We start from the raw sequence: 25,475 nt of genomic DNA on the forward strand, positions 1-25,475 counted from the left end.
CCTTAAAGCAAGCAGCTAGTGTGTGCTGTGTGTCCGTCTCTACACTAGATCGCAACTTAAACTCCCACACGGGTTCCAGAGAGCACCCCAGTGCTCGTCCTCCAAGTCACTCTACCACTCTCCTTAAGCAAGGGAACAGAGACCTTCCGGCTCCCTGCATCTCAGGATTGCCCCTCAGAACTGTGTCCTGGGGTTTCCTCCTTTCGTGAAGAGATGCTCAGGAGTGACAGGGTTCGTGGGATGCTTTCCCACCGAGGTGCTGGACAGGTGCCTTGTGCTCTCGCCTAAGGAGGACAGAGGGAAGACCAATCTCTCCATTTCCTACCAGCAGGTAGGTCCTTCATGCCTGACCTGAATCTTTTTTATGATTAATCATGGATTAGACTGGAAACTTCCACACCATCAGCAAGCTAGCTGTACTGGAACACCAATAGCCTCTAGGGCTTGTGGCCGCTATCCCGGCCTTGCCTGAAACCTTCAGTTTCTTACTTAAGGCTGAGCATTGGCAGCACTGGACACTTGCGTTGAACAATGCACGTTGATAATACTAAGACAATAAATGACAGTGTGATTATTCTTCTCCCCACCAAGGGCTAGGTTCTGAAGCATGCAGAGCCCTCGGGCAGGCACGTGCTGAATGGAAGGCTCTTGGTAGTCTACAGTGGAACCTAGTGGCATAGTATGTGCTTTTGCCCAAAGTCCCCAGAAATCCAAAAAGAGTTTCTCCACCCCAAACTCTGATTCATAATCAAACATAAGTTTCCAAAAGAAACTTCATTTTAAAGAAGGTAGAACAGGCATGTATGTAATTGGCACAGAAAGAGTTTTTCAAAGGAAAAGATCAGGTTTTGGTTTTGGTCAGTTTCCGCTCATGAAAGATGGGTGGTCCAAGAAGAAGTGGGTGAGCACGTGCCCGGGCCAGGCAGTGGGTGAAGACCTCACTGGGCTTCTCCAGGTCAAAAGCACACGGAGGCCACAGCTCTGAAGTGCAGCAGAGTCCTTCCCCATAGTGGCCATTCTCGGGCAAGGTCACCTGCCGGCAGGGGGGGCTGGGTTTGACTGCAGCATGGAGAGGACAGAGGGAGGGCAAACGTCTGCCGTAAAGAAGGGTGGACCCTCTCCCAGGGCACTTGTAACCCTTCCTAATGGACAACAGTGCCTGGCATCTTGGCTGCTGTCCGCACAAGGTCTCTGGCTGGCCTGGGCCCTTTGCATTGCCGAGTGCTTCAGCTGCGACCGACAGCGAGTTCTGAGCAGGGCTGAGGCCTTGCCAGCTGCCACCATGACCTCTGCTTCCCCTTTCACTTCTGCTCAGTCCACTCTTGTTACATGTTCAGCTGAGGAAGAGCAGCACACCAGCTCCCATCCAGCTGCGGTGCCACGAGCTCGGAGCATGCCAGTGAAGCCCAGGGCTTTCCTCCTTCTGCTTCCTGGGGGCTGTGAGGACCATTTTCCTAAACAAAGGGATGGCCGTGAGGTGCCGCTGCCCACCCATCCTTTCAGGACCCCTGGATTTGCCCCCACACGGCATGGAGGAAGGGTGCTAGCAAAAGCAGCAACGGTGACCTGTCACTTGGGAAACACTGCAGGGGACCAGCATGGGCCAGACAGGCGTGTTGTCTAGGGACTGCACCTTGGACCAGTTATATACCAGGAGCTGCTCAAGGACAAGGAAGGGCTTCGAAGAGATTGTCCCCCTAATGGCAGGGGCAGAACAAGTGGGCAAACACCTATCCAGTTGGTTAAGTTTAACAGGAAATGGGTATGACTTAACTCCCTGTTGCCGAGGACCTGGTTCATGCAACTCGTGTCCCCAATGGGGACAACGAGGGAATGTTGCTTCCAAACCGAGCAGGAAGAGCCATGGCCGGCTCTGCTCCAGGCACAAGTTCCAGAGGAGCCTGAGGTACTCAGAGGGTGACCCTCAGGGATTGGAAGCAGGAGTGAGTTCTGGCTAGTGGTGTGAGACAGTCAGGTCTCCGCACGCCCGTCCTGTCCAGCTACCGCAGCATTACGTTGTCCGGCTTCTGAAGCAATCTATTCTGAATCGTTAAGATAGGTAACCAGTCAGGATATCGTGGGTCCCAACTGTATCACGAGAGTCATTGCTGGGGACCCTGGCGTTCAGTTCTGGCTTCTCCATTATAGAAGACCAGGAAGGACCTCTCCAAGCAGTTCTGTGATTGTTAGCAATGGGGTTGGTTAAAATCTGTCACACGTGGCTTGGGGTTAGTTAGAACCGCACTGTTGAAAGCTTGCACAAGTTCATGGCATACCCACAGTATCCCCGGGACGTCCTGCTGTGCTCCAGCCAGTCCACCAGTGAGGTCTCCCAACTCCTTGGACCACTGTGCCTGTGAGATGCTTCATCCTGACCTTTGTCCTTTGAAGAGGCAGGAAGAGAAATACTCTGGTTGTCTGTTGATCAAAGAAGGGCCAGTTCACCTTCCAGGAGGTGACATGTTAGGGGCAACTAAGTCCTGATTTCTGATCTTCCTCGTGTGCAGCAAAAGATCTCGGAAAAATCAGATCTCGAAGGATCTGTTCCTCTAACTCAAACCAGATTCGGTTTAAAACAAGCTGGACGCCAACCTCAGGCCTAGGGGAGCCTGTCCAAATCAGTGTGTACCTTCCTGGTGAAGGTACGGTCCAGCTGTGACTCTAGATCTTAGAAGGGAGACCGGGGGAAGCCCCAGAGCATGCCTGGCACTGCGCTCCGTGTCTGTGCCTTCTGCCCCCAGAAGGGGAGAGTCCTGCACTCCCTGGGCACAGCAGCCTTTCCAGAGAGGACTTCTCCTGCAGAGTGCCGTGAGAGCCACGCTGTGTGCGTAATGAGCGTACTGCACTTCGCACTTCTTGTGTCTTACAAGCGCTCTCAGCGTTAGGGCTGGACTGGGTTAGAGGGCTAGTGTGTCCTCCTCCTGCATTACTGAAACCTGGATCCTAGCTCATGATTCCAAAATGCACTATGGAACCATCTCACGCTCAGGTAGCCAGGGGAGGTTAGTTCTTAAAGAGACACACGGCTCCTACCCTTGCTCTGGCTGTCCTTGACCTGTTCGTGGCTCAAAAAAAGCACGCCAACCCTCAAACCAATTGACTTTAATTTCCCGGTGTTAGAAACTGTAGACCAATATAAAGTAAGATTTGAAAAGACTAAATATGTGTGGACCTTGCATCTGAACAATTGGCAGGACATGAAAATACATGAAAACCTCAAACCCGATGTCAGGTATCGACTTCAAATATCCATGGATGTTTTCTCCTGAAAGTTAACATGCTTGGGTAGAAAACAAAGAGCTCTGGTCCTGTGAATACTAGAAAATGTGTCACCAGGTACAATGAGACATGTTCCTTACCTATGACCTCTAATCGGGTTTGGGCCTCCAAGGCATTTTTCTCCTTTGAAATCCTTTGCTCGCATTTCCAGTCCCCCTGATGTGAAAGGGAGGCCATGATCTTCTTGTTGCAGGATCCCACCAGACTCACCTGGTCGGCCTTTTGTTAGTAACCTGTCAACAGGTGTAGCTGCCCTGGGAACACAGCCTTTACATCAGTTTCTGCCATTTGCTTCTTGCATGTTCCTTTTCTCCCTTGTTTTCAAACCCACAACAAGTGACTTCTCCGTGCTGGCACTGCTGTAGACCCTGGAGTGGGGTGCCAGCAGGTTTGGCTCCTGGTGTCCATATTCTAGAGGAGGGAGACGCTAGGAAGGCCAGTCGGGGAAGTGCCGTGTGGCCAGCAGCCAGAAACTGAAGTGAGGGTGTGGACGGAAGTGCCTGGGCTGGGGAGAGGGCCGCAGTGTTCCAGGGTGACCTTGAAGTCTTCCTCCTGGGAGTGAGCAAACAGAGGGCTGCCGTGCTCCTGCAGAGGGGAGGCTGGGCCCAGGGTGCAGGGGAGGCCGAGCCGGCTCCTCCAATGACAAGCAGGGGTCTGGCCATGGAGGGTCCACTCAGCCTCAGATCTTAATTCAAACAGGTGAGAACTTGGCGATGGGCTGAGGAGACCTGGTGTGACCTGACCTGTGTTTGAAGCAGAGGTCCTCCCTGGAGCACTGGTGGCATTCTGGGACAGCGGAGCCTGTGGCAGGGGCCCCAGGGCATTGTGGGACGTTTTGCAGCGTGCCCGACCTCCATACACTGGCTGTCATGGCTGCCCTCCTCCAGGAGTGACAGCTCCGAATGTCTCCAGACACTGAGCGTGTTCTGGGGGCATGGGGGGTCACCTCCTGTAGAAAACGGGTTTTACAAGGATCACACCCCACCCAGAATGATATTTAATTATATTAACATAATAGGGACAAGTGAAAAGAAATGTATTAACATTTTAAAGACTTGCTAGAACCCTCCCAGTGGATTAAAGTTCAACTTAGATGTGCCTGTATGGCACGCTTTCGTGGAATGATCATACCCTAACATGAAGACCAAAACTTTATCTTCGAGTCACATACCGATGTGATTCACTTCACCTGTATTTGTGGAACAGCACCAGGCAGGGGTCACAGAGAAATAGAGAACTCTGTTTAAAGGCTTAAGAAAAAAATCCTCAGGTATTCAAAGCAGCTGTTACCATCACCGTGCACCCAGCCGGAGGACGGCCTGGACTGCGTGCCACGCGCTTCACAAGACGCACAAGATGCAGAGACACAGGAATGTCTCTGAGGTGCCTCTAACTCTTTGATGGGGTTCTCCTCACTTCTCCGTGCTTAGGGTCTTTGAGAGGCCCGATCTTTTCTCTCTGGGTGACTTCTCTTCGCCCTCGCCACGCCGCCTGCCACAGGCCTTCTGCCTGGTTTGCTCTGGCTCATTCCTGACTTCTCCGTGAGTGTGCCTCTCGAGCATGTGCCTGCACAGCAGCCACCTCTTCGGACGCAGTGCCAGTGCCTGCAGTGTCTCTGCTGCAGCCCCAGGTGCTGGCCATGGGTGACGGGTGCTCTGGGGAGGAGACCTTGCAAACACGCCCTCCTCAGCCGCGTCTCAGCAAAATCCTGTCACCCAGAGTTTTCTGTATTCCATCTCCTGGGCTTCCAATGGAGAGCGTAGTAAGGTCAGCGCACAGATGCTTGGACGTGACTGGATTTAGCTGGGAGTACGGTGCTGATGAGCATTGCCAGTGACCACCCCATAAAACGGGACCTTGACACTGACAGCTTCCTGTTTTCCCCCTGCCAGAATGCCCTTCCGGCCCCAGCCTCATCTCCAGTCCATTGCCGTGCCATGTGGGTGGTAACCTGAAAGTCAGGGAAGAAGCCGCCTCATCCTTCATGTCAGCAAAGGCACTACACAGGGAAGAAGCGTGAGTGGACAGCAGGGACTGTGCCATGTCTGGTGGCCCCTGTCTCCCTGTGTCACTCCTGTGCTCCCACGTGCCTGACTCCAAGGTTGCCGCCACCTGGTCCTTCAGACAGGGAGCTCCTCCTGCGTGTGCAGTGTGCCCCTGGGCACCCTGCTTCTTCCCCGCCCCTTTTCAGAGCTGAGGGCCACCTCGGGGAGACAGTGCCTGACTCTGCTGCCACAGGACCCACCAGTGTTTCCACTTGCTGGAGTTTACCCCGGTCACCTGCTGTGCAATTCATTCCTCGTCTCCAGCCCCTAGAGAGTGCCTGGCACACAGTAGGCGCTCAATAGTACCCGAACTGAAGAATGGACAAATGAAATAGCTTAAATAGAAATAAAAACAGGTGAAGGGCTGTCTTAAAATGGCTTTAAAATGGAAGCTGGTTTGCAGATAGAAGTTCTGGACTTGCCCAACACGAATAATTGTTCTTTCAATTTCAGCCTGTTCCAGAACTGCTGTCAGGAACAGTGAAGGTCAGCCTAGCTTCCTGTTCCATCACTATTCTTGCACCTTCTGGCAGCCCTGAAGGTCTTCGTGTGTGTTTTTATGTGCAAGGGAGTCAGCAGCCAGGCTGGCCCACTGGGCATTGAAGTGGGTCATATAAGTTCTTCTGCTTGGATTTTGAAGCTGTGACACTTGTAAATTCAACTTGTGTTTAACTGATGCAAAAAGACATAAAACTTGTGCATACTCATGGGGTATCATGTGATGTTTTGATACATGGGTACATTGACTAATGTCTAAATCGGATTAAAAGTATTCACCTCCCCAGACCTTATCGTTCCTTTATGGTGAAACATTCAAAATCCTTTCTTCTGGAGTTTTTAAATCCACAGTACAGCACTGTTATCTCTGGTCACCCTGCTGTGCACTGGCACCCAGAACTCCCGGCTCCTCTCGGCTGTCACTCAGCACCCAGGGATCCACCAGCCCTCCCCTCCCCTACTTGCCCCTCTGGTAGCCTCCATCTGACCCTCCACGCCTGTGGGATCAAGTTATTCAGATTCCGCCTCTGTGAGACTGTGCAGGGACTATGTGTCTGTGTCTGGCTAATTTCATCTAACACGATGACCTCAGTTCCATCCTCCTTGCTGTGAATGCCGTCATTTCTTTCATTCTTCTGGCTGGACGCTGGTCCCTGCAGGGCACCTCACTCCTTGTCTTTGGTCCGCTGTCAGATCTGGAGGCTGCTCTCCAGTCATGGCGGATGTGGAGCGCGGTGGTGCACGCAGGAGAGCAGATGTCCCTGACGTGCCGACTTCACTTCCTTTGGGTGAATGTCCCATGAGGGGGTTGCAGGGTCACGCTAGCTCCACCCTCAGCTTTTTGAGGGCCCATCTGGCTTCCATGATGGCTGTTTGCACTCCCGTCACCTTTGCCTTTGACAGTAGACATTCCACCCAGACTGGCCTGATGGCTCATCAGGATTCTGATTTGCATTTCCTTGATGGCTGAGCATTTTTTCTCATACCTTTTGGCCACTTGTATGCCTTCTCTTAAGAGATATCTATTTGGGTCTACTGCATATTTTTTAATTGCATTTTTCTGCTCTGGACTTTTGGGTATTCCTTATATATTCTGGGTATCAAATCGTAGTCAGATGCAAAGTTTGCAAATGTTTTCTCCCAATCTGTCAGCAGCCTCTTCATTGTGATGATTATTTCCTTAGCTGTGCAGAAGCTTTTAGGTCAGTAGAATCCCTCTTTTTTTTTTTGCATTTTTTGTGTGCTCTTGGGGTCTTATCTGAAATCTCCTTTCCTTTTCCAATGTCCTGAAATATTTCCCCTGTTTCTTCTGGTGTATTTACTGATGGGGTCTCACAGTTAAGTTTTAACTGTTTCAAGTTGACTTCTGTAACTGGTATGAGGCAAAAATCTAGCTGCGTTCTTCTGCATGTGGATATCTGACTTTCCCGGCACCACTTTTTGAGATGGTCAACATTTCTCTGTGTGTTCTCGGCACCCTGTGGAAAAATCAGTTGGCCGTATGCGTGGTTACTTCTTCACTCTCTCTTCTGTTCTACTGGCTCCGAGTCTGTACACCAGTGCCATGTCCTTCTGACCACTCTGGTTTGCAGTGTGTTTTGAAGGTGGGTAGTGCCAAGCCTCCTGCCTTCATTTTTTTCACTCAGAATGGCTTTGACCATCTGGGGATTTTTGCATGGAAGCTCTGATCAGTTTGCCTTCATTCTGTCAATCCAGCATTTTCTACCTCTAAATCTTCACATGTCTTCCTTTTTGGGTAGAGTAGGCTGTCCTTGGTGGATGTCAGCTCATGAGAGATACCTGCAGTGATGTGACTAAGGTCCTGATCTGTGGGTGGAAGATGCGGGGTGCACAGGTGGGGAGCACCTTGCAGGCAGAGGGAATGCTTATCTGGCACATAGAAACCTGCATGCATGCGGAGCACTTGGATTCAACCAGGCCTGAGAGCGGCTTGGATGCAGGTCCCAAGGAGCAAGGGGAGGTAATGTCACCAAGGGAGAGTGGGGAGGCCCAAATCACAACCAGTATGGAGAGACAAGCTCTGGAGGGCTTCCCTCTTTCCCTTCCCTCCCCTTGCCCTTCCTTTCTCACTTCCTGCTTCCTTTCCTTCTCTCCCTACCTTTCTCCCTCCCTTCCTCTCTTCTTCAGATTTAGGCAATAGCTGTTCTTTCAAGAGTTTTAAGCATGAAAAGGACATTATTTAATTCATTTTTTAGTGAGAGAAAAAAACTGAACCGTAACCAGAATATAAGGTTAAAGTTCTATTCTAGCTCTTTCCAGCTGCATGACTTTGATTGACCCTCAATTCCCAGTAAAATATGGATAATGTCTCTGCCTCTTGGGATCTGGGTTATTGGGGTCAGGGATGAAAAGACACGGTTTTGCCATGAGCAATAGTATAATTAATGCAAAAGATGTTTATTATCCCTTTTGAATAATTTGTTAGCCTACAACCTTTTGAAAGGCCCCTAGTTTTAGGCAGTCAGAACTCACTAAGTACCAAGGAGAAGGACAAGCACATCTTACCAGCCTTACGCTAGTCACCGCCCAGGGGCTGGAACTTCTTGAGGTTTCTGAGAAGGGGAACCAGTCCAGGTCTTAGCCTGAGAGCCAGGTGGAGCCATGGATGCCATCCTGTTTGATGTGACACTCTGGTCACTTGTCAAACCTTGCCTGAGTCAAAGCACCCACCCTGGGACAGTCTGCCAGGGTAGGAGCGTTACTGAGGCTGTGCGCTGCGATGCTCCAAAGCCGTTTGGCCTTTGCTGAATATGGACTAGGCTTCTGACCTCAGGCACCTGGGACAACCAACATAGGGCACAGAGTAAATGTTTCATTATTTTAGTGTACAGAATACATTGTAGTGCCTTGGAAGTCTCCTTTTCCAAAAGGAATAATAAAAATTTATCATCATGTTGAAAACATATTTGCTATTTTTAAAAGCTGTAAGAATGTCTTACTATATTTATATCTAATAATCCAGAACTCCAGATACATGACTTCTCAACTTGAGCAATACTGCACTAAGCTGTGTGACCTATGACATCAAAAATTCTATGTAAATGTTTGTAAATGACAAATTATGAAGTTGACTTTTACCACTTAATGTTTTCATTTATGTTTAACAGTGTTGCAACATTATTTGGTATCATATAGGCCAAAAACTGAATTAAGGATTATTTTCAATTTGTATTAATTATAATTAACATTTGATTTGGTGACTTTTTTATAGTTTTATTCATTTTTTTCAGTACATTTATCATACAAGAATAATCATTTCTAAATTTTGTTTTAGGTTTTGAAACTAACATGAACCTAACTGGCCGGGATGATCCTAGTACATCAGAAATTGCTTCAGAGACTCAAGATAGAAATGCAAATAACCATGGAATTCAATTATCTAATTCACTATCTAGTGCTATTACTGCTGAAAATGGAAATTCCGTCTCGAATGGTAAGCACTTTTAAACTCAGAAGTAAATGGATGAAAGTTTTAAGCTGTATCAACTTTCTAGGAAGAATGAATTTAAAATATAAAAATGGAGTAGGCTTAATAACTGGAAAATAGGATCTAAACTGTGAACTGCACTGCAGGTATTATTGTCAGCATATTATTGCCTGGGTTAAGGAATTAGAATTGCCCTTAGAATTTGCAACTTTTCAGAAATCTTTACAGTATTGGTCCATAAGAGCCAGAGTAAAATGAGTCTGAACTAAAAAGAAGGAGGAGATAGATATGTTCTACTGATACTTCTAATTAGAAATATTTTTCTTATAATTAAGAAATGTGAAGGAAAGTAATCTTGAAGGAATGGATGTAAATGCCAAGGAGCCTTCAGGTGTTTGAAGTGCATCAAGGAGAACACTGTGTAGGAGTCAGTTTGTCTGCATGTGTCTCAAGCCCTCAAAAGATATTTCCTCTCATATATAAAAAAATGCCTAGGGCTTCTAGTCATGACTGGCCAATCTTTCCCTGGGCGCATCCAGAAGAGCTGGAAAAACCATTTTTGTTTAGTCCAATTCAAGGTGCTGAAGAACTTCCAAGACAGTTACTGTGGGAGCTGAAGGGGAGGCAGGAGGTCCCCAGGCCAGGAGGACCATACTCTGGCTTTCCTCTCAGGTGGGAGGCACGTCCTGGCCCAGAGAAGGCAGCCAAGAAGCCACCTGAGCTTCCCAGGTCCACCAAGGCCTAGGGAGGGCTTACAAGTGTCCATCCCAAAAGTCAGTGAGCCAGACCCAAATCGCAGCTCAGCTGTGAAACATCTCAACCCTAAAGATGACCACAGTGCTACTGGAGTGACGGGGCCCACGGGTTCCCGGGAGAAACACGTAAACTCTCCCCAAAGACGATAATGGCAACCCAAGTCTCAAATATTCCTGTAAACGGTTTTTTCAAATACCAAGTCCAACACGCAGTCCAAAGCAACAAGACCCATGAGCAGGAATCATTGCAGAGATAACTGTCAGTCACAGCATGTCCACCAGGGCTCGAAAGATCAGAGTCCAAAGATGTACAACTTCGAGTAAGAACGTGCACCCTGCCCTCGTAGATGGAAGCAAAGGGATTTCAGCAGAAATGGGCAATCAAAAGCAGAGCAAAACAGGCAAAAATTGTCAGATGGAAATTCTGAAATTGAAAAACGCAGTAATAAAATGAAGTATAACAGAGGATGAAATTAAACTTAATTAGACACAGTTGTTGAAAACAACAAAAGCATCAGGGGAAATGGAAGATACGCCAGAGAATCTCTAGAGGGAAATACCCAGAAGCAGAGGGAAGAGGCAGAATCTGGAAAATGGTGTGGAGACACGAAGGACCCAGCTGTGCTGGGCGTGGCTCAGGGGAGAGCCCTTGCTGAGCATGTGTGGGATCTTGGATTCCGTCCCTGCCACGGCCACAAAAGGACACAGCGAGGAGGGCTGCTGGAATCCTAGGGCCAGGAGACCTGTGCGTGGTCAGAGGAGAGACTCGGTGAGAAATGTTGGTGAGGTTTCCAACGTTGGCCGCAGCACCCTGGAGAGCAGCGAGTGGCGATTGTTGTAAACCCAACGTCCTCTTCCCACCCCAGTAGTCCTGCCTCTAGGTGTCCCCTGGAGGGAAATGGAAGCCGTGCCCAGGAACACCTGAAAACAGAAGCCAAGGGAGCCTGCAGGCATGATCACCTGGGCCGGGAGCAAGTGCGGCCTTTCAGATGGCACCTGGGGGGTGGCAGTTATCCACTGCTGTGCAGCAAATCCCACTTCCCCCAAAAGAACCTCAGAGGCTTTGTGCATCTGGTGGTTGTTATTTTATATTAGGAGGGTCAGGAAGCTGGGTGTGGCTCAGCGTGCCTTTGCTTGGGTTCCTCATGAGACAGCAATCAAACCAGCAGCCAAACCCAGGCTCAGCTGAGGGATGGTACCTTTCCAAGGTCACATGCGGGGTTACTGCAGGCCTCAGAAGATTCTAGTCTGTCCACTCACCTGGGCCTCTCCCTAGGGCAGCCTCATAGCAGGGCAGCAGGCTTCCTCCTGGGAAAGCACCAGAGCAGCCAGAAGAGAGCCCAGTCTCCTAGGCGAGCCCACGCTGCTGAGCACCCAGAGGTGGGCTCACCAGGCATCTCACGGGGTTAACCCGCACACAGATGAGCTCTGCGTCTGCAGGAATGACCCACTGCTGTGCGCACAACAGAGCGCGCAGCAACCGAAACCCAGGAACAACCTGCAGTGGTGCAAGTGCACCGGCAAGCAGTCTGAAGAGCAGAAGCAGCTGTGCAGGACAGAAAGTAAAGCGGCTGCCAGCACGGCGGGAGCGGGCTGCAGAGGCTGGGCAGGGCCGACTGCCGCTCAGGAAGCCCGACCGAGCCCAGCTTTTATTTTTAAATTCAAACCCACGGAAAGCCTGAGTAGAAGAAATGAAAATAAGACCACTGCCAGGCCTGTCGCAGCGAGATACTTGTAAAATAACAGCTAACCATGAATCCTAAAAGAAGCCAGAGGCTTAAAGGAGGCCAAGGACCCGCTGAGGTCCAAGGTCAGTGGAAGGGCATCTTCAACATGCGCAAAGAAAATAGCTGCTAACCCTGAATTTTAAAACTAATAAAAAATTCCTGTAAAAATGAAAAGGAGTTAATGATATATTTAGAAAAAAGTGAAAACAGAGGATTCAGCACTGGTGAACTCGGCATGCTTAGAGGTAGTGGAAGAAATGACAAGTCATTTAAAGGTGAGTATAGGGGGCGGCAGAACTCCTGCTCAGCACCTGATACTGACACGTCTGACTGCCAGCTATGCCCTCAACACCGACCAGCTCAGAAGATGCAGAGGAGGGGACAGGACTTTCTGAAAGGCAGGGCAGATAGGTCTTAGAGGAAGGTCCAAGGACACACCTGGAGCAAACCTGGAAATTCACACTGTAAAGGCTTCGTGTAGTGTGAACTGCAGCATGAATGACTGCTGGCTTGGGGAGCAGGAGATGCCCAGAGTCCGCGCAGAGGGCAAGCTGGGCCTCGCACAGCATTCAGGCATCTCGCACCCAGGAATCTGCGGGTCCAAGGAAAATCACAGTCTGAATTGAAAACCAGAATATTCCAACCAATGTCCATGAAACTGTGACATGACAGCACCTGGGGGTGGTGGCTGAGGTCTCCAGGGATGGAGGCTGGCAGCTTTCACCATATGCCCTACGAGAACAGGGGCTCCAGACTGGGGCCGAAGACCTAGGGAGTCAGAAATCCAGGAGAAAATTTGACACCAAGGAAGCAGAGGGAAGGTACAGTAGGGCGAGAACATGCTGTATTGAAATAGAAAACAGAACAAAGCTATCGTTGGTTCTTTGGGAAAACAAATTGTCCTTGGAAATATGAAGAGACTTGATAATCCACTAACCAGGGTGACAGAATAAAGAGGGTGAAGAAAACCACATCCTAGCAGGGGAAGGGCACCCCCCATCCGATGGGGTTGTTGACTTGGACGGCAGCTACCACCCCACAATGTTTTGAAAAAAATGAGAGAAGTGGGAAGGGGGTTCAGTGGAGAGAGAGGAAGGGAATTCCCCTTCACCAAAATATTCCATTTTTTCTGAATTTTGAGGCTAAAGGCAAAAGCTACCACTTGGAAAAAGGTCTTAGAAAATTAATACAAAAAGCTTTGAGTCTTCCCCCCCCCCCAAATTAATACAAATGCAAAAAACAACCATGCACATGAAACCCCTCTAGACCAAACTGGAAATGTTCTTGGAATTTGCTTCTTGAGATTGATTGTAGAGAACTGAGCCCTTAGCAATATCAGACTTCTAAACTCCAGCATGTAACAAATAGTGCCAGTCCACACCCTGGTCACAGATTTATATGTTTTCCCTTAAATGCTTATGGCGAGCAGATTTTAAAGCTGTTTCTGTGTGGACATTAATTGAAGATTACTTGAAAATCTCAAGAGTTATGTGCACAAAAGAAAAATCATTTCGACTGGGGCTACAGTCTCTCAAAACAACTTGACATGTTTACGCTGATCTGCTTTTGTGAAAACTATCCATTTCTGGATGCCGGACACTTTCCCCAGGACTATTAAGATACCCAGCCTGCTTGCCTGGTGTAGCAGGGCAGCATCCTCTGCCTGGAACAGTGACGAATGTGGCAGATGAACCAGTGAGTGCTGTTCAGAGGACAGAGTCAGAGGTTTCTCCATCTGTATGGTCCAACTTGCACAAATCTCCATGGGTGGCATTTGATACATACATGGTCATGATATCACTTAAGGCAATTAACGGCACAGAATTGCAATTCAGATAGTACAGTGTCCTTTCTAAATAAAGACACAAGATGAAAGTAAATGTTTAGAATAACTTAAAGTTCTAATTGGAACAGAAATAGTGTTATTTTCTAGGAAATGATTTCTCTTTTGAATGCCAGTATCTGCATGCTACCTCTTTCTTCCCAGAAATAATTATCTGTTTGTTCATTTGCTGAAATATAGTTATGTGTGGGTAATTATAGCTATCACTTACTTTAATTGCCATCTTTTTACTGATGTGAACACAGACTTGGATTTTTTTGTGTATGTGTACCTAATTATTCCCTGGACTTGTGGTTATTTATCATTAGATTAGAAAGCAGTTTTTAATGTTAGAACATTTTAGCTGTATCAAACAAAGTGTTGTGAATATAAAGATGTTTATTTTGTGGGGAAATAGAGATATAAAAATTTCCAATGAGGACATTTTATATCAGTATGATTTTCTTTCTTGCTGTTCAATGAATATACATTTTATTGCTAAGCATCAGGAAAAATGGCAATTAAAGAATAGAGCCATTACACTTGGATCTGCATTTCTTTCTGTTAAGATGGCCTCTTTTTCATTTGCTTAATGTCCACCCTCAGTGCAAAGTCAGGGTTCTCTGTGTGGATGAAAGGCTTGCTAGGAGGCAGGACTGGCGAGCTCATTCGCAGGTCCAGGGACTTTGCATTTTTCGCATGGACTCGAGGGCTGTGTTGGACTCAGCGTTAGATCCAAACCCTCCTGATCGGACACAGTGAAGCAAGGCTTCTGGCAGCCATACCCCACGACTGCCACTGGCCTAGGAGCCTCTGACTGGAACCCAGAAAATAGGCTTCCGTGTGCACCCTGCCACCTTGCTCCATTCATAGGCATTGCAAAGATGCTCTGGAATTTGTACTGTCATCTGACTCAAAGCCCAAGGGCCAGAGAAGGGGAAGCAAGCCTCCACTTGACAATCTGGAATATTCTCTAGTTGTCTATTTTGAGTAACAGGAGTTGTGGGCACAGCACATCTCAGCTTCTTAGTTTTCTCATCTTAAAAACAGGGATGATGAAGAGTCTGCCTCATGGACTGCTCTGGGTGTTCAGCGTGGTGGTGCAAACACAGAGCTGGTGCTCAGCACACAACACCTGCATACAGTTCTCCTAAAATCCCAGGGCTTTTAGAGCTGGATGATCCACAGGATTTAGCCAACAGAAGCAGAAGTTATACCAGGAAGCAGAGGAAGTCAAGGTGGTGGATTCATTTCTCCAAGACCGTGCAGACTGTCCTGGGCCTACATGCACCTGACCCCTCTGCACCCAGGTGTGGTCAAATATGCTGGTCATTTTGATGGCCTACCCTGGTATTCAGTGCCAGGATGGACATTATAATCTGGAGCCTCTGGAATGAATCAAATAAGACCATATGGATACAATTCAGCAGAAGGACTGTTGTGTACGTACATTGGAGTTTTCAGAGTGACAGGATGGGCAGAAGGACAGGGACACCTCGAGAAGAGGCAGGCATGCTCCTGGCACTCGAGGGTCGACGAGGACGTGCATGGCGTGTGGGTGCTGTGACGTGCATGGTGGCCAGATGACATCTGAGTTCCTCAAGTGCCTCTTTGTGTGAACAGCGAACATGGGAGAACATCGACAGTGCTGTCAAAAGAGATTAGGATCCCAGACAGTTCGTGCTAAAAGTGTCCCGGGGGTCCGAGGAGCAATGGTTGCAGTTACCTTCCACACAGAGGAGGGCATTTAGGAGACTGAGATGTCCAGGGACACCTTGGGGGGAAGGCTGGAATTTTCAAGATGAGCAAAGGAGCGAGCATTTGGAATCTGCTGCCAGAGTTATCCGTGGCACGAGTGTGAACCTGCGCGTAGGTGAGGGCGTGAGCTAAGAGAGACTGCCAAGGACAGGGCACGCTGCTGGGCAGCAGCTCCAGAGCCACCCTGCCCTGGCTCTGCCATTCTTGAGAAGTGCGCCTGGTTGTGCTGTTGAAGTGACTGCAGAACAGGACAGGAGGTTGGGCATGCCAAGCTCACGCACCTTCACTGGGTCCTTGGCAGGCTTTGCAGATGAGCCAGGCTGTTGGAGAACATCCTGGCAGAGGAGAGGCGAGAGGCTTGGTGAGTCCACTTACAGTGAGGGGTGGAAGGCTGAGCCCTGCAGCGGAGAGGGGAGGCGGAGCAGGGGTGCCCTAGGTGGATTTGCATTTTGATACATATGGACTTGCCGGGCACAGTGGCACACGCCTCTAATCCTAGCAGCTCGGAAGGCTGAGGCAGGAGGATTGTGGGTTCAAAGGCAGCCTCAGAAAAAGTGAAGCCCTAAGCAACTCAGTGAGACGCTGTCTCTAAATAAAACACAAAATAGGGCTGGGATGTGGCTTAGTGGCCGAGTGCCCCTGAGTTCAATCCCTGGTACCAAAAAATGAAACAAGGACTTCTGACTCCAGATCACATAAATGCCAAGCGCACCTTGGGAGTTCAGGCAGGAGCTCCGGGATGGAAAGACGGGAAAGAGGCTGGGTCCCTGGGGTTATTACAGCACTGAGGAGAGTGCAAAGGCGGAGAGAGAAACAGGTGACCGAGAAGGGCAGAAGGAGGCCAGGACGGGACGCTGGGAGAGACCACAGCTGCCCAAAGTCATGGAAGCCGAGAGGAGACGTAAAGGCCAGAGTCCTCGGTGAGACACGAGAGAACCCAGCCCCAATGTCCTGGACTAAACAACTTTGGGTCCCCAACTGAATGACAGGATCTGACTGGTTGGGCACATAAAATCCAGTGTCACTCATCCGCCACAGCTGACCCCACTCTTCTCCTCTTCAAAGACTTCAAAAGGACCCACTGGGCGCTGCACATGAACTGCATGACCCACAGTTTCTCCCTTTTCCAAGTCACTGTAGTGGTCACACAGAACTCCTGGATCAGACCTGAACCAGGGCTCAGAAGGAGCGTCCTGAAGTCCTTCCCCTCTGCGTCCTGGGAAGTCCAATCTGCAGAACTCGGAGCAGCACCCCACGCCTGAGAAGAGGGCGCACCTGTGCCCGTCTGCCTGCCTCACCAAGCCCACATGGCAAGCGGAGGTTCTCTGAGGTGTCTGCGTCATATCTGCGATGCTTGTAGCTCAGCTTTGGGGACCCCTTCTCCTGATCCCTGAGTGACTTTTTGAGCAGAAGAGTTGGGTGTCTGGGGGACACCAGAAGTTTCAGAAGACCTCAGCCCTTGCAATCACTCAGGAAGCGTGACTTTTACAATCAAGAGTGCAGTACCAATGGGCATGCTCAGCTTGCTAAGGCATCCTTTGCTCTGCACAAAGCGACTGAGGACGGAGACGTGACTCTCTAAGCTGGAAATGACCAACTCTGCACTGGGTCTGGGAGAAGGCTGGAACAGAACACCCAGCACCATGGCGGTGTGTATGAGCAGCCTATCTGAGCTGCGGTTCTGCCTTCCAATGGAAGAGGGCAGATTAAAGGCCTCACTCGCTTTAAGTGACCCCCCAACACCAAGTGAGAATCTTCAGTCTTAGTTAAAATGTGCAATGGAATCCTCTAGGCTGGGGAGGAGACTCAGAAGCAGGGGTTATCTGGGGTGTCACTTGACAGTGCTCCTCTGAGCTTCAGGAGGACTCCCCCAGTGTAGAGAAGAGTCTCATCAGTTAGGGAAACATGCTCAGCAGTTCACAGGTGAGGTGACTTGACTTCTGGGACTTTTTTTTTTTTAATTTAGTGAGAAAAACAGATGGAACAAGTTTGAAGGCCAAAGCTCAGGGATAGGGAGGTGGGTATTCTCTTATATATGTCTGAAATCTCTGCAAAGCATTTCAGTCTCTGTTAGTTTGGTAAGTAAAACGTGTGAGTTACTGTCATGGTACGAGCAGTTCTTTGGATGCTCAATAAAAATGGAAGTGGTCATGACCCGCTGCTCATTCATACCATTTATCTTTCTTTACACATTGTGTCCATTTTTTTAAATATAAGGGTAGGGCCTTTATTTTGACTTTTAGGTTGTTTTAAGGCAGACTAATTAAACCTTTTATTTAATGTATTTAAATGTGTGTGTTTTTGTTTTTACTTTTGCATTTTATTTTTATGATTAACATATTTTTAATATCCATAGATAGGCATTAGTCCATCTTTTTCCCATGATTTGTGCTTTTGGTATCATTTTTTTGATCATTTGTCTTTAAAAAAAAAGTACTCAATTTAATATGGCAGCCCCAATGTGTTTTGTTGGTTAAATATATATACATGTATATAAAACCTCCTTTGCACCTTGGAAGCTCCCAGCTGGTACTGCGCCTGCCCTCCACCTCCTCACTGGCCCGAGTGGGCTTCCTCTGTCTGCTGGAGCCAGCGAGGATTTCCTCCAGCCCAGGCATCTCTGCCTCAGGTCTCCTCTCCTCTCCTCCTCTTGGAGGAGACCCCTCTCATGGGGAGCGTCCACCTCCTGCCCTCTGTCCTCCCCTGGCTCCTGCCTCCATGGGTCCAGACCCACATGCTTTCAGCAGGTGGGGAATGCCCTTCAACTCCCAGCTGCCATGCAGTGGTGTCCCGTCTTCTCTCAGAAATCTGCAGTGCCATCTCTTGTCTATGGAACGTCACCAGTCACAGCCCCGTAGAGGGTTCTACAAAACCCTCTAAACCTTTGGTCCACTTTACTTCCAGAACAATCTCCGGTTCCCTCCTCTGGCCAAACCCTCTCACAGGCCATTCCCCTGGCCTGGGGCAGCTATGGGCTTCGCAGCCTTTTCTCCTTGACCTCTCAGCCAGGCCTGGCTCCTCCACTTGCTTTCCCTTCCAACACTCTCCTAGTACCCAGAGCATCTGGCATCACCACGCTGAGCTTTCCCAGAGTCCCTGCTAGCAGGACACATCCTGGCTCTGGAGAGCCGGCTGTGTAACCGGAACCCTCCTGGCCCTCGGTCTCTTGTGTGGCGTTCAGGCTAAGTGTCATTCCCATTAAGGCACGAGCTTCTCTCCAGTGGAGACTTTTCCTTTTTCTGCACTAACTGTTTCTCAGTTATTCAGAGGATGTTCATAAATAATTCCTCATTTCATCTAATCGATCCTGGGTAATGCACATTGTGCTATTGATTTGGTTCTGGGTTTTTGTTTTTATAATCTAAACTGACTTTCTGTTTCGATTCTAAAAGAAAACATCTAATTTATAATTTAGTTTTGGAAAAAGGATCATGGCTTCCTTCTCCTTAGATACCCTTGTGAGTAAGACATCAGGTGAACTGGACATGTGTCCTCCTGGTGGACCAGCCTGGGCCTCCACCCCCACCTGCCGCCTCATCCGGGAGGCTATCACGTGAATCCCAAGCCCTTTTTTGCTGTCTTGCCAACTGCCTGCTTCTCTGGGTGCCTGGTTTTCCCAGCGGTGCCCCAGGTTAGGCTTCCAGTCTCCCTCTGCCTGTCTGGATTCTGGATCGCTCTACCACCAACTGCTGGGTTGCGCCCTGTCCTGTATTCTGTTGCCAGTGTCTAAGTACGGTCGTTCCCTTGCCAGCTGCAGGTACCACCACTCTTCTGGCAGGGGCCCTTTCTCCAGCGCCAGGCTCCGGAGGTGCCTCAGGTCCAGGCACTGCTGCAGGCACCCCCTCAGTGAAGTCAGCCCTCACGGGAGGTGTTACACACTCAGCAAGGTCACTCGGCAGGCCTTGTTAGCTGTCAGTAGGACTGCAGGGACTTCCCTCAGGAACATCCTCTGTCCTGTAACTGGAACAATGTGAGGCGATTTTCTAATGATTTTTAATTTGGGAATCATGTATATGTTTAATCAATTAAACTGTGTAGTTAATGACGCTTTCAGACGAGAGGAGTAATTGCTTTGGTACTTAAAGTTCTCTGGGTTGAATTCATTCCAGTGGGTAGTTATTGCTTCTTTTATCCATGCTAGTTTGTTAACCAAGTCACTTCTGGCAATGCGGGAGGCCTCTGTAACAGTGGCTCCTAACCTTGCAGGGGGACAGATCTGTCCCCAGGACATCTAGTGATGTCTGGGAACACTGAAGTTTTGAATTGGGTGCTACTGGCAGAGGCCAGGCACACTGCTCAATGCCCTGCAATGTGTAGGACGGTCTCATAACAGAAGGATTCGGCCCCAAGTGCTGAGAGGAGAAACATGAAAGATAATAAAGTCATTGGAGGCCTCAGGAGTACTCTGTGCCACTCGTGGGGAGAGGTGTTCAGTTCCCTTGAACTCCAATTCATCCCGGATCATTGGCTGTGAACAGGATGAACCATTCTCAGAGGAATCAGCAGACACAAACGCTGGGTGTCCTCTGTCTTTACTTCCTTCTCTTCCTCCCTGCTGCCTCTCAAGAGCCTTTTCCAGCAACCCAGGGGGATTGCTCTTCACTGGTCCTTCCCCCACGGATGCTTCTAGAGAAGTCCCTCTGCTCCTGTCCCTCCAGGGCTTGCTTGCCCACCCTGTGAGGCTGTGATGTGCTTCTCCTCCGCATCTTATCCTTCTGCCTGTGTACTTCCTCTTTCACTAAGTGCAGCTGTGGCAACACACTGGAAACTCGGTATCCAGTGAGCACTTGCTGATGTTCCAGCCCAGGAGTCCTAAGGAGGTCGGCCTGTTCCGGTGCTGAGGCGGTTTCTCAGGTGAGGGGGAGAGGCCACTGAACGGTGCTTTGTGTTGCGCTCCGCAGGCTCACCTGAGGAGGACCGGTACTCACGGCTGAGTGTCAGCGGCACAGCCACGCCATCGCTGCAGAGACACCGGGACAGCCACACCACTCAGGTAGGTGCTACCACGCTCCTGGACTTGCAGTGAGCCCGGACTTCCCTCCGCCCTAGGCTCCTTCCGCCTGATCCCCTCCCCCCTCCCTGCTCACTCCCGCTCTCTGCTTGCAGTAAAAAAAGAGAGAAAACTAATAAATATTATAAAGCAAAGCATCACGGATATAATTTATGTTGTGCTTCTTTAAAATCGTTACGGGCGATGCTGATGTCAAAACTGCTAAGTGACAATATGTTTTCTGAATTGGGCATCAGCTGAAACAGGCGGCTGGGAGTGACCAGGCGTGGACAACTCGGAGCCCCAAGTAGAGACTGACTCCTGCCATCCAGCTCCGTCCAGCACTCAGCACGGGACCACCGCTCTGTGCACCCTCTGTGTAGCCGGTGGATGTCACGTCCACCATTCTTGTGTTTGGCCTTAAAAATTTCACCAAAATAAGGATTATATAAGAGAAAATGAAGCATTTTTAAACATATGAAGAATTTACGTAATAGGGTATTCTTTTCTCTTAGGGTTGATTCTCAAATCCTACGCTTAATAGTGATCTCTTAAAATGACGTGGCCTTGCATTCAAGGTGGTGTCCGACCCAACAATTACAAAGCTTAGCATTAACACATTAAAATATTGTTGCTTTAGCAACAGGATTCTTAGCTTCCATGAAGTTACCGTACAGTTTCTATTATGTCAAGATCTACATAAAAAGATCTCAGCTGGGAATCCAGATGTTCCCATGAAATCAACTATCCAGTAATAATCAGCTGTCATCAGAATACCTGGAACCAGGTAGGCATGGCCTCATTATCTGCTGAGATTTCCTAGATAACACTGATGAAATAGGGAGCAAAATCGAGACCTGAATCCTAAAACTCAATCTTAGAGTAGGCAGTCTGCTGGAACCGCTCACGCTGATGCCTGGGCCCTCCACTAAAAATGCTGCTGGTGGTGAGGCGTGTCCTGCTGTCCCCTCTGCTCCTTGGACAGACACTTCGTCTGTGATCATTTGCAGGGCACCTGCTCGTGGTGACCGCGCGTTGGTTTCTACCGTAGAGTTGACTCTTCCACTTAGAACACGGTAGGCCCTCCGCCATCTTTCCCAGGGCTTCTGCTGCAGTGTGATTCGTAGAGAAAAGGGGTGAGTTTGAAAGACGGTTGATAAAACAGGCATGCCTGGAGCATTTCCTCTGATCTGTCAGGGATGTCCTGAGAAGTGAGGAGAGATGGGAAAGGAAGCCTTTTCTCAGGTTTTCAAAGGGGCCTGATTTTCCAGGCAGATGCCTCCGATGATGTAGAAGCTGCCAGTCATCTCATGTCACTTTTTTTCCCTGAGAAAATGGAAGGCCCTGTGACTTCTCTTCCATGCAGACTGTGGCCTCAGTCAAGGACAGCGCCTTGCTGCGGAGGCACTGGGAGAGTGATGTGACCCTGAGGTTCAATGGCCACACGGCTTCCAGACTCTCTTGTGAGGTATTTACAGGGGCAGTGTAGACACATGGATGCAGCTTCATTTCAGATTTCCCACCAATGCAATTCAACAGAAGCTCCATAAAGAACGTCTGTCCTAGAGGCATTGGTCCTATAGCAGCGAAGCCAGATGTGGACCAAAAACCGACCCCTCTCTGAGGACATGAGTGTTTTATCCAGCATCATTATGAGTCAATGGCATTCCTTTAAGGAGTAAGCCATGCATGGACATTGCTGTAGTGGACAGTTGAGTAGATGTCAAGTTCATGCATCCTGTTTCTGGAATAAACTAGCCATGAGCCATTAAGAGGAATGGAGGAGTCATCTTTTCATAAAATGTGAAAATTTTTTGGTTCAAGATGAAAATCTAAATAGCCTTAGTGGTCATTTGTGACTTGGTGTTTTGGCTGTTGGTCTCACTTTTCAGTTTCTTACCCACCACAATGAAAACATAAAGGGAGAGCACGCCCTCTTACTTCTCCTTTGGCAGCTGGACAAATACACGTGAGATGGGCTCAGTCTATCTACCAAGGAAGCAGCGTGAGAGACGTAAAGCGGAAGGGGTGAGAGGAATGGATGTGGTCCCAGGGGTGACACTGCCGGTCTGGGGCTCCATTCAGCAGAGCGCACTGCCGCCTGGCCTCTGCATCACCCAGCCCACCCGCTGGACCTTTTCCCTCCAATTCTATTTTCCTTTACCCTTTAAATAAAGCCTCCAGTACTCTAATTAAATTTTAGGAGGTTTGAATAATTTTTTGAAAGGATGCTATTTAGCACGATGTACTTAGAAGTGACTTAGGGGAAAAGGCTCTGCAGTGAATGAATACTTTCATCTTCCATCCCAGAATGACTTCTTGCTCTCTGCTGTGATCACATCCCACTGCTGACTCACGGAGCCAGGCAACCTGACACAGGAAGCCCCAGGTTATAAATAAAGCAATAGCAAGAAAGCGGGGGGCAGGGTTGAGACCAGGCGGGAGCAGAGGGCGCAGAGGGCGTGGATTAAATAGTGCCTGGTGCACACCCGCTGCGGAAACCTTGCTGCTTACAGGTCTGTGTGCTGCTGACACTGGAAAATGGAACCTTTTCTTTTTTTCTTCTGAGCATGACTGATTTACCTGTAACTTACCATTAATTTTACCAACTTTTCCTTCTGTTTTTTGGCTTTTCTCAGCTGCCTGTTCCTGTTCTCCAAAGGAATAGTGCATGCTTCATGATCTTTGATTTTCATTGTGGACATTTATCATATTTCTTCTCAAACTTAAAAATTTGCTTCTTGAAAAAATGTACATTATTGTGAATATTGGTCATATTCAAATATTCATCATGAGGAATCATTGATAGTCTGCTAAAATGGTGGCAGTCCAGTGCCCAAGACCTTAATAAATATCCAACCCACCCCCAATATAGCTGCTGGCGAGCCGTAATATGATATGTATGCAATTGATCCACATCGAGAAACAAATAGCTCTGTGGTTTGTTTTATTGAACCATTAAAGAAACCTTTTTGTAATGCCACATATCAACAAAATTAAGAGTTGCAGGCTACTAAATAAATCCAATACTTTCCATATTCTTTTTTTGTCATATGGATTGATCTAAATATATTATAGCATGGAATCAAAACAATCAAACCAAACCATGTGGTAGATGAAATAATATCAGGGAACAGAAAGTAGATAATCCTGTCAGAAAAATCAATTTATCTCTATCATCTACCACATACTTGCCTATTATCTATCTCTATCTATCTATCTGTCTGTCTGTCTATCATCTATCTATCATCATCTGAGCTATGAACATCTGAGGCCTCACAGAGTGGACTCTGTCACAAGCCCAAGTCTTCTGAGAACCGGTACTCTCCATTGGTGATTCACATGATAAGTGCAAGAAACAAAGGTGGTAAATTAGTTTGATGGTCTGAGTAAAATGGGAGCATTTTCAACAGGAAAAGGTTAGGTCCTATATGGACACATAGAAATTTGGAAAATATAAATTTTAAAAATTCCATATTTTGTAATTTTCCATTAATCAGTTGGACCACATGTATATCTTAAATGTATTCAAATACTGTGTTTCTAACTGATTCTTACCAACAAGGAGAATTCTATCATAAGAAATATCAAAAGAGTGAGAAATCAGAGTAGTGACTGATTTTTACTAAAGAAGAGAATAGCCCCGCGCCACCTGCACACACTCCCCTCCAGATGGGCAGTGGGCAGTTAGCAGGTGTTGGTGCAGGAGAGAGAGACACAGCTGGAAGATGAGCCTGAGTCCTGACGACTTCATTCAGTAGTAAATTATCCGAATTAAAGAAAGGGAGAGGAGAAAATACACTGAAGAAGAATCCCACCTCTGTTAACATGTGGGCAACAGAAAATAGCAATTATTTTTCAGGTTATTTAAAGAAAATGTGTGGGACTCCCAGCATGCCACCTGGGATGCATAAGTTCACAGAAATGCTCGTTATGGTTATCATGATATTCCCCTTTTCCAGAGTCAGTTCTGAGTGTGACAGAGTAGATGCTACCTAAAGTGAGTAGGAGATTGGATTAGAGCAGCAGAACCCAACAGCAATCTGGAACCCAATAGCACCTCTCCTGCGCGCAGTTTTAGAAGGAATTCTATTATGCACTAGCATAGATTTAGGAAAAACTCTGAGCCTTGAAACACCCAACCTCAGTTCCTCTTGCTCTTTTGTTGCATCAGCTGTAGAGCTGGGTTTTTAAGCAGTGTCTGAGTTCTTGACTCCATCCCTGCCACACTGGAATGGATCATCACCCCGTGGTTGGCACAGAGCCTCCTCCACACTGGCCTTTGACTAACTGCCTGTCCCACCCGTGAAAACTAGCCAGTGCTGTGCATGCTTTTAATAGGTTTTTAAAAAAGGGTTGTTGTACAGATTATTCTGGAAATGGTTATTCTGTTGTTGGGATGGTTCATCTTTTCCATCTTGAATCATGTGCTCTCGTTGGATGTCTTATGGTGAGAATTAGTTCAGGTTAAATGCAGAAGCCTCAGAGTTGAGGTGGCCTTGCTGAGAGGAGCTACTGATGACATGCAACCCCTGGCCACCCCAAGTCCCCGGAGCAGCACTGCCACAGGGAGCCCTGGTTGTCTCCTTCACGTCAGATGAGGCAGCTGGGCTTGGGATCTCTTGTGTGTGACCATGTGGAACCTAATGACACTTCCCCGAGGAAGATGCAGGGAGGCAGGTGGGCCAGTGACCGTCAGCCACTCTCTCTAGTGTCTGTTCACCTCCTCCATTCAAGCTTTTCTCAGAAGCAGGTTTTATGCGAACAGGGGCAGGGCTTTTCCTAAGAACAGCGCGTCAACATGGTGACATGGTGGAGGGAAAACCAGAAGACCCGGCTTCCAGTGTTGCTGCCACACAGCACCGCCAGCAGCACACTGACAATGGCTTTCACAATTGCCAAAGAGGGGGAGAAAGGATGTGCAGAGCTGCCTGGAGAGGGAGCACCCAAGGGCTGCTGGGAGTGGTGCTGGCCGGTGGCTGTTGCCAGGTTCTCCCCAGAAGCTCAAGTGTCTGCACACCGGAGTGGGAACGGAGCTTCCTGTTTCTAGAATACTTGGTTTAATGATTCACGGTTCTTCCTCACCCAGTGACACAGGTCCCGGGGGTTTACATTCCCGGCTGCTATACGCTACCTCGGATCCCTTGCTCCCG

At 48.5% G+C, this 25,475-nt stretch overlaps 1 protein-coding gene across 4 annotated transcripts in view; it reads left to right on the forward strand.

Annotated features, from left to right (window-relative positions):
• The window catches only part of MYO16 (myosin XVI), a 551,974-nt gene that overhangs the window by 508,091 nt on the left and 18,408 nt on the right, over window positions 1-25,475 (forward strand). For all 4 annotated transcript variants that reach the window (XM_079137420.1, XM_079137419.1, XM_079137417.1 and 1 more), the window contains 2 exons: window positions 9,118-9,276; window positions 20,234-20,325. In XM_079137420.1, coding sequence (XP_078993546.1) covers window positions 9,118-9,276; window positions 20,234-20,325 — 251 coding nt within the window. The remainder of the gene's footprint in view (window positions 1-9,117; window positions 9,277-20,233; window positions 20,326-25,475) is intronic.

The sequence above is a fragment of the Sciurus vulgaris genome, assembly GCF_902686455.1.
Source record: "Sciurus vulgaris genome assembly, chromosome: 4".
Taxonomy (NCBI): Eukaryota; Metazoa; Chordata; class Mammalia; order Rodentia; family Sciuridae; genus Sciurus; species Sciurus vulgaris.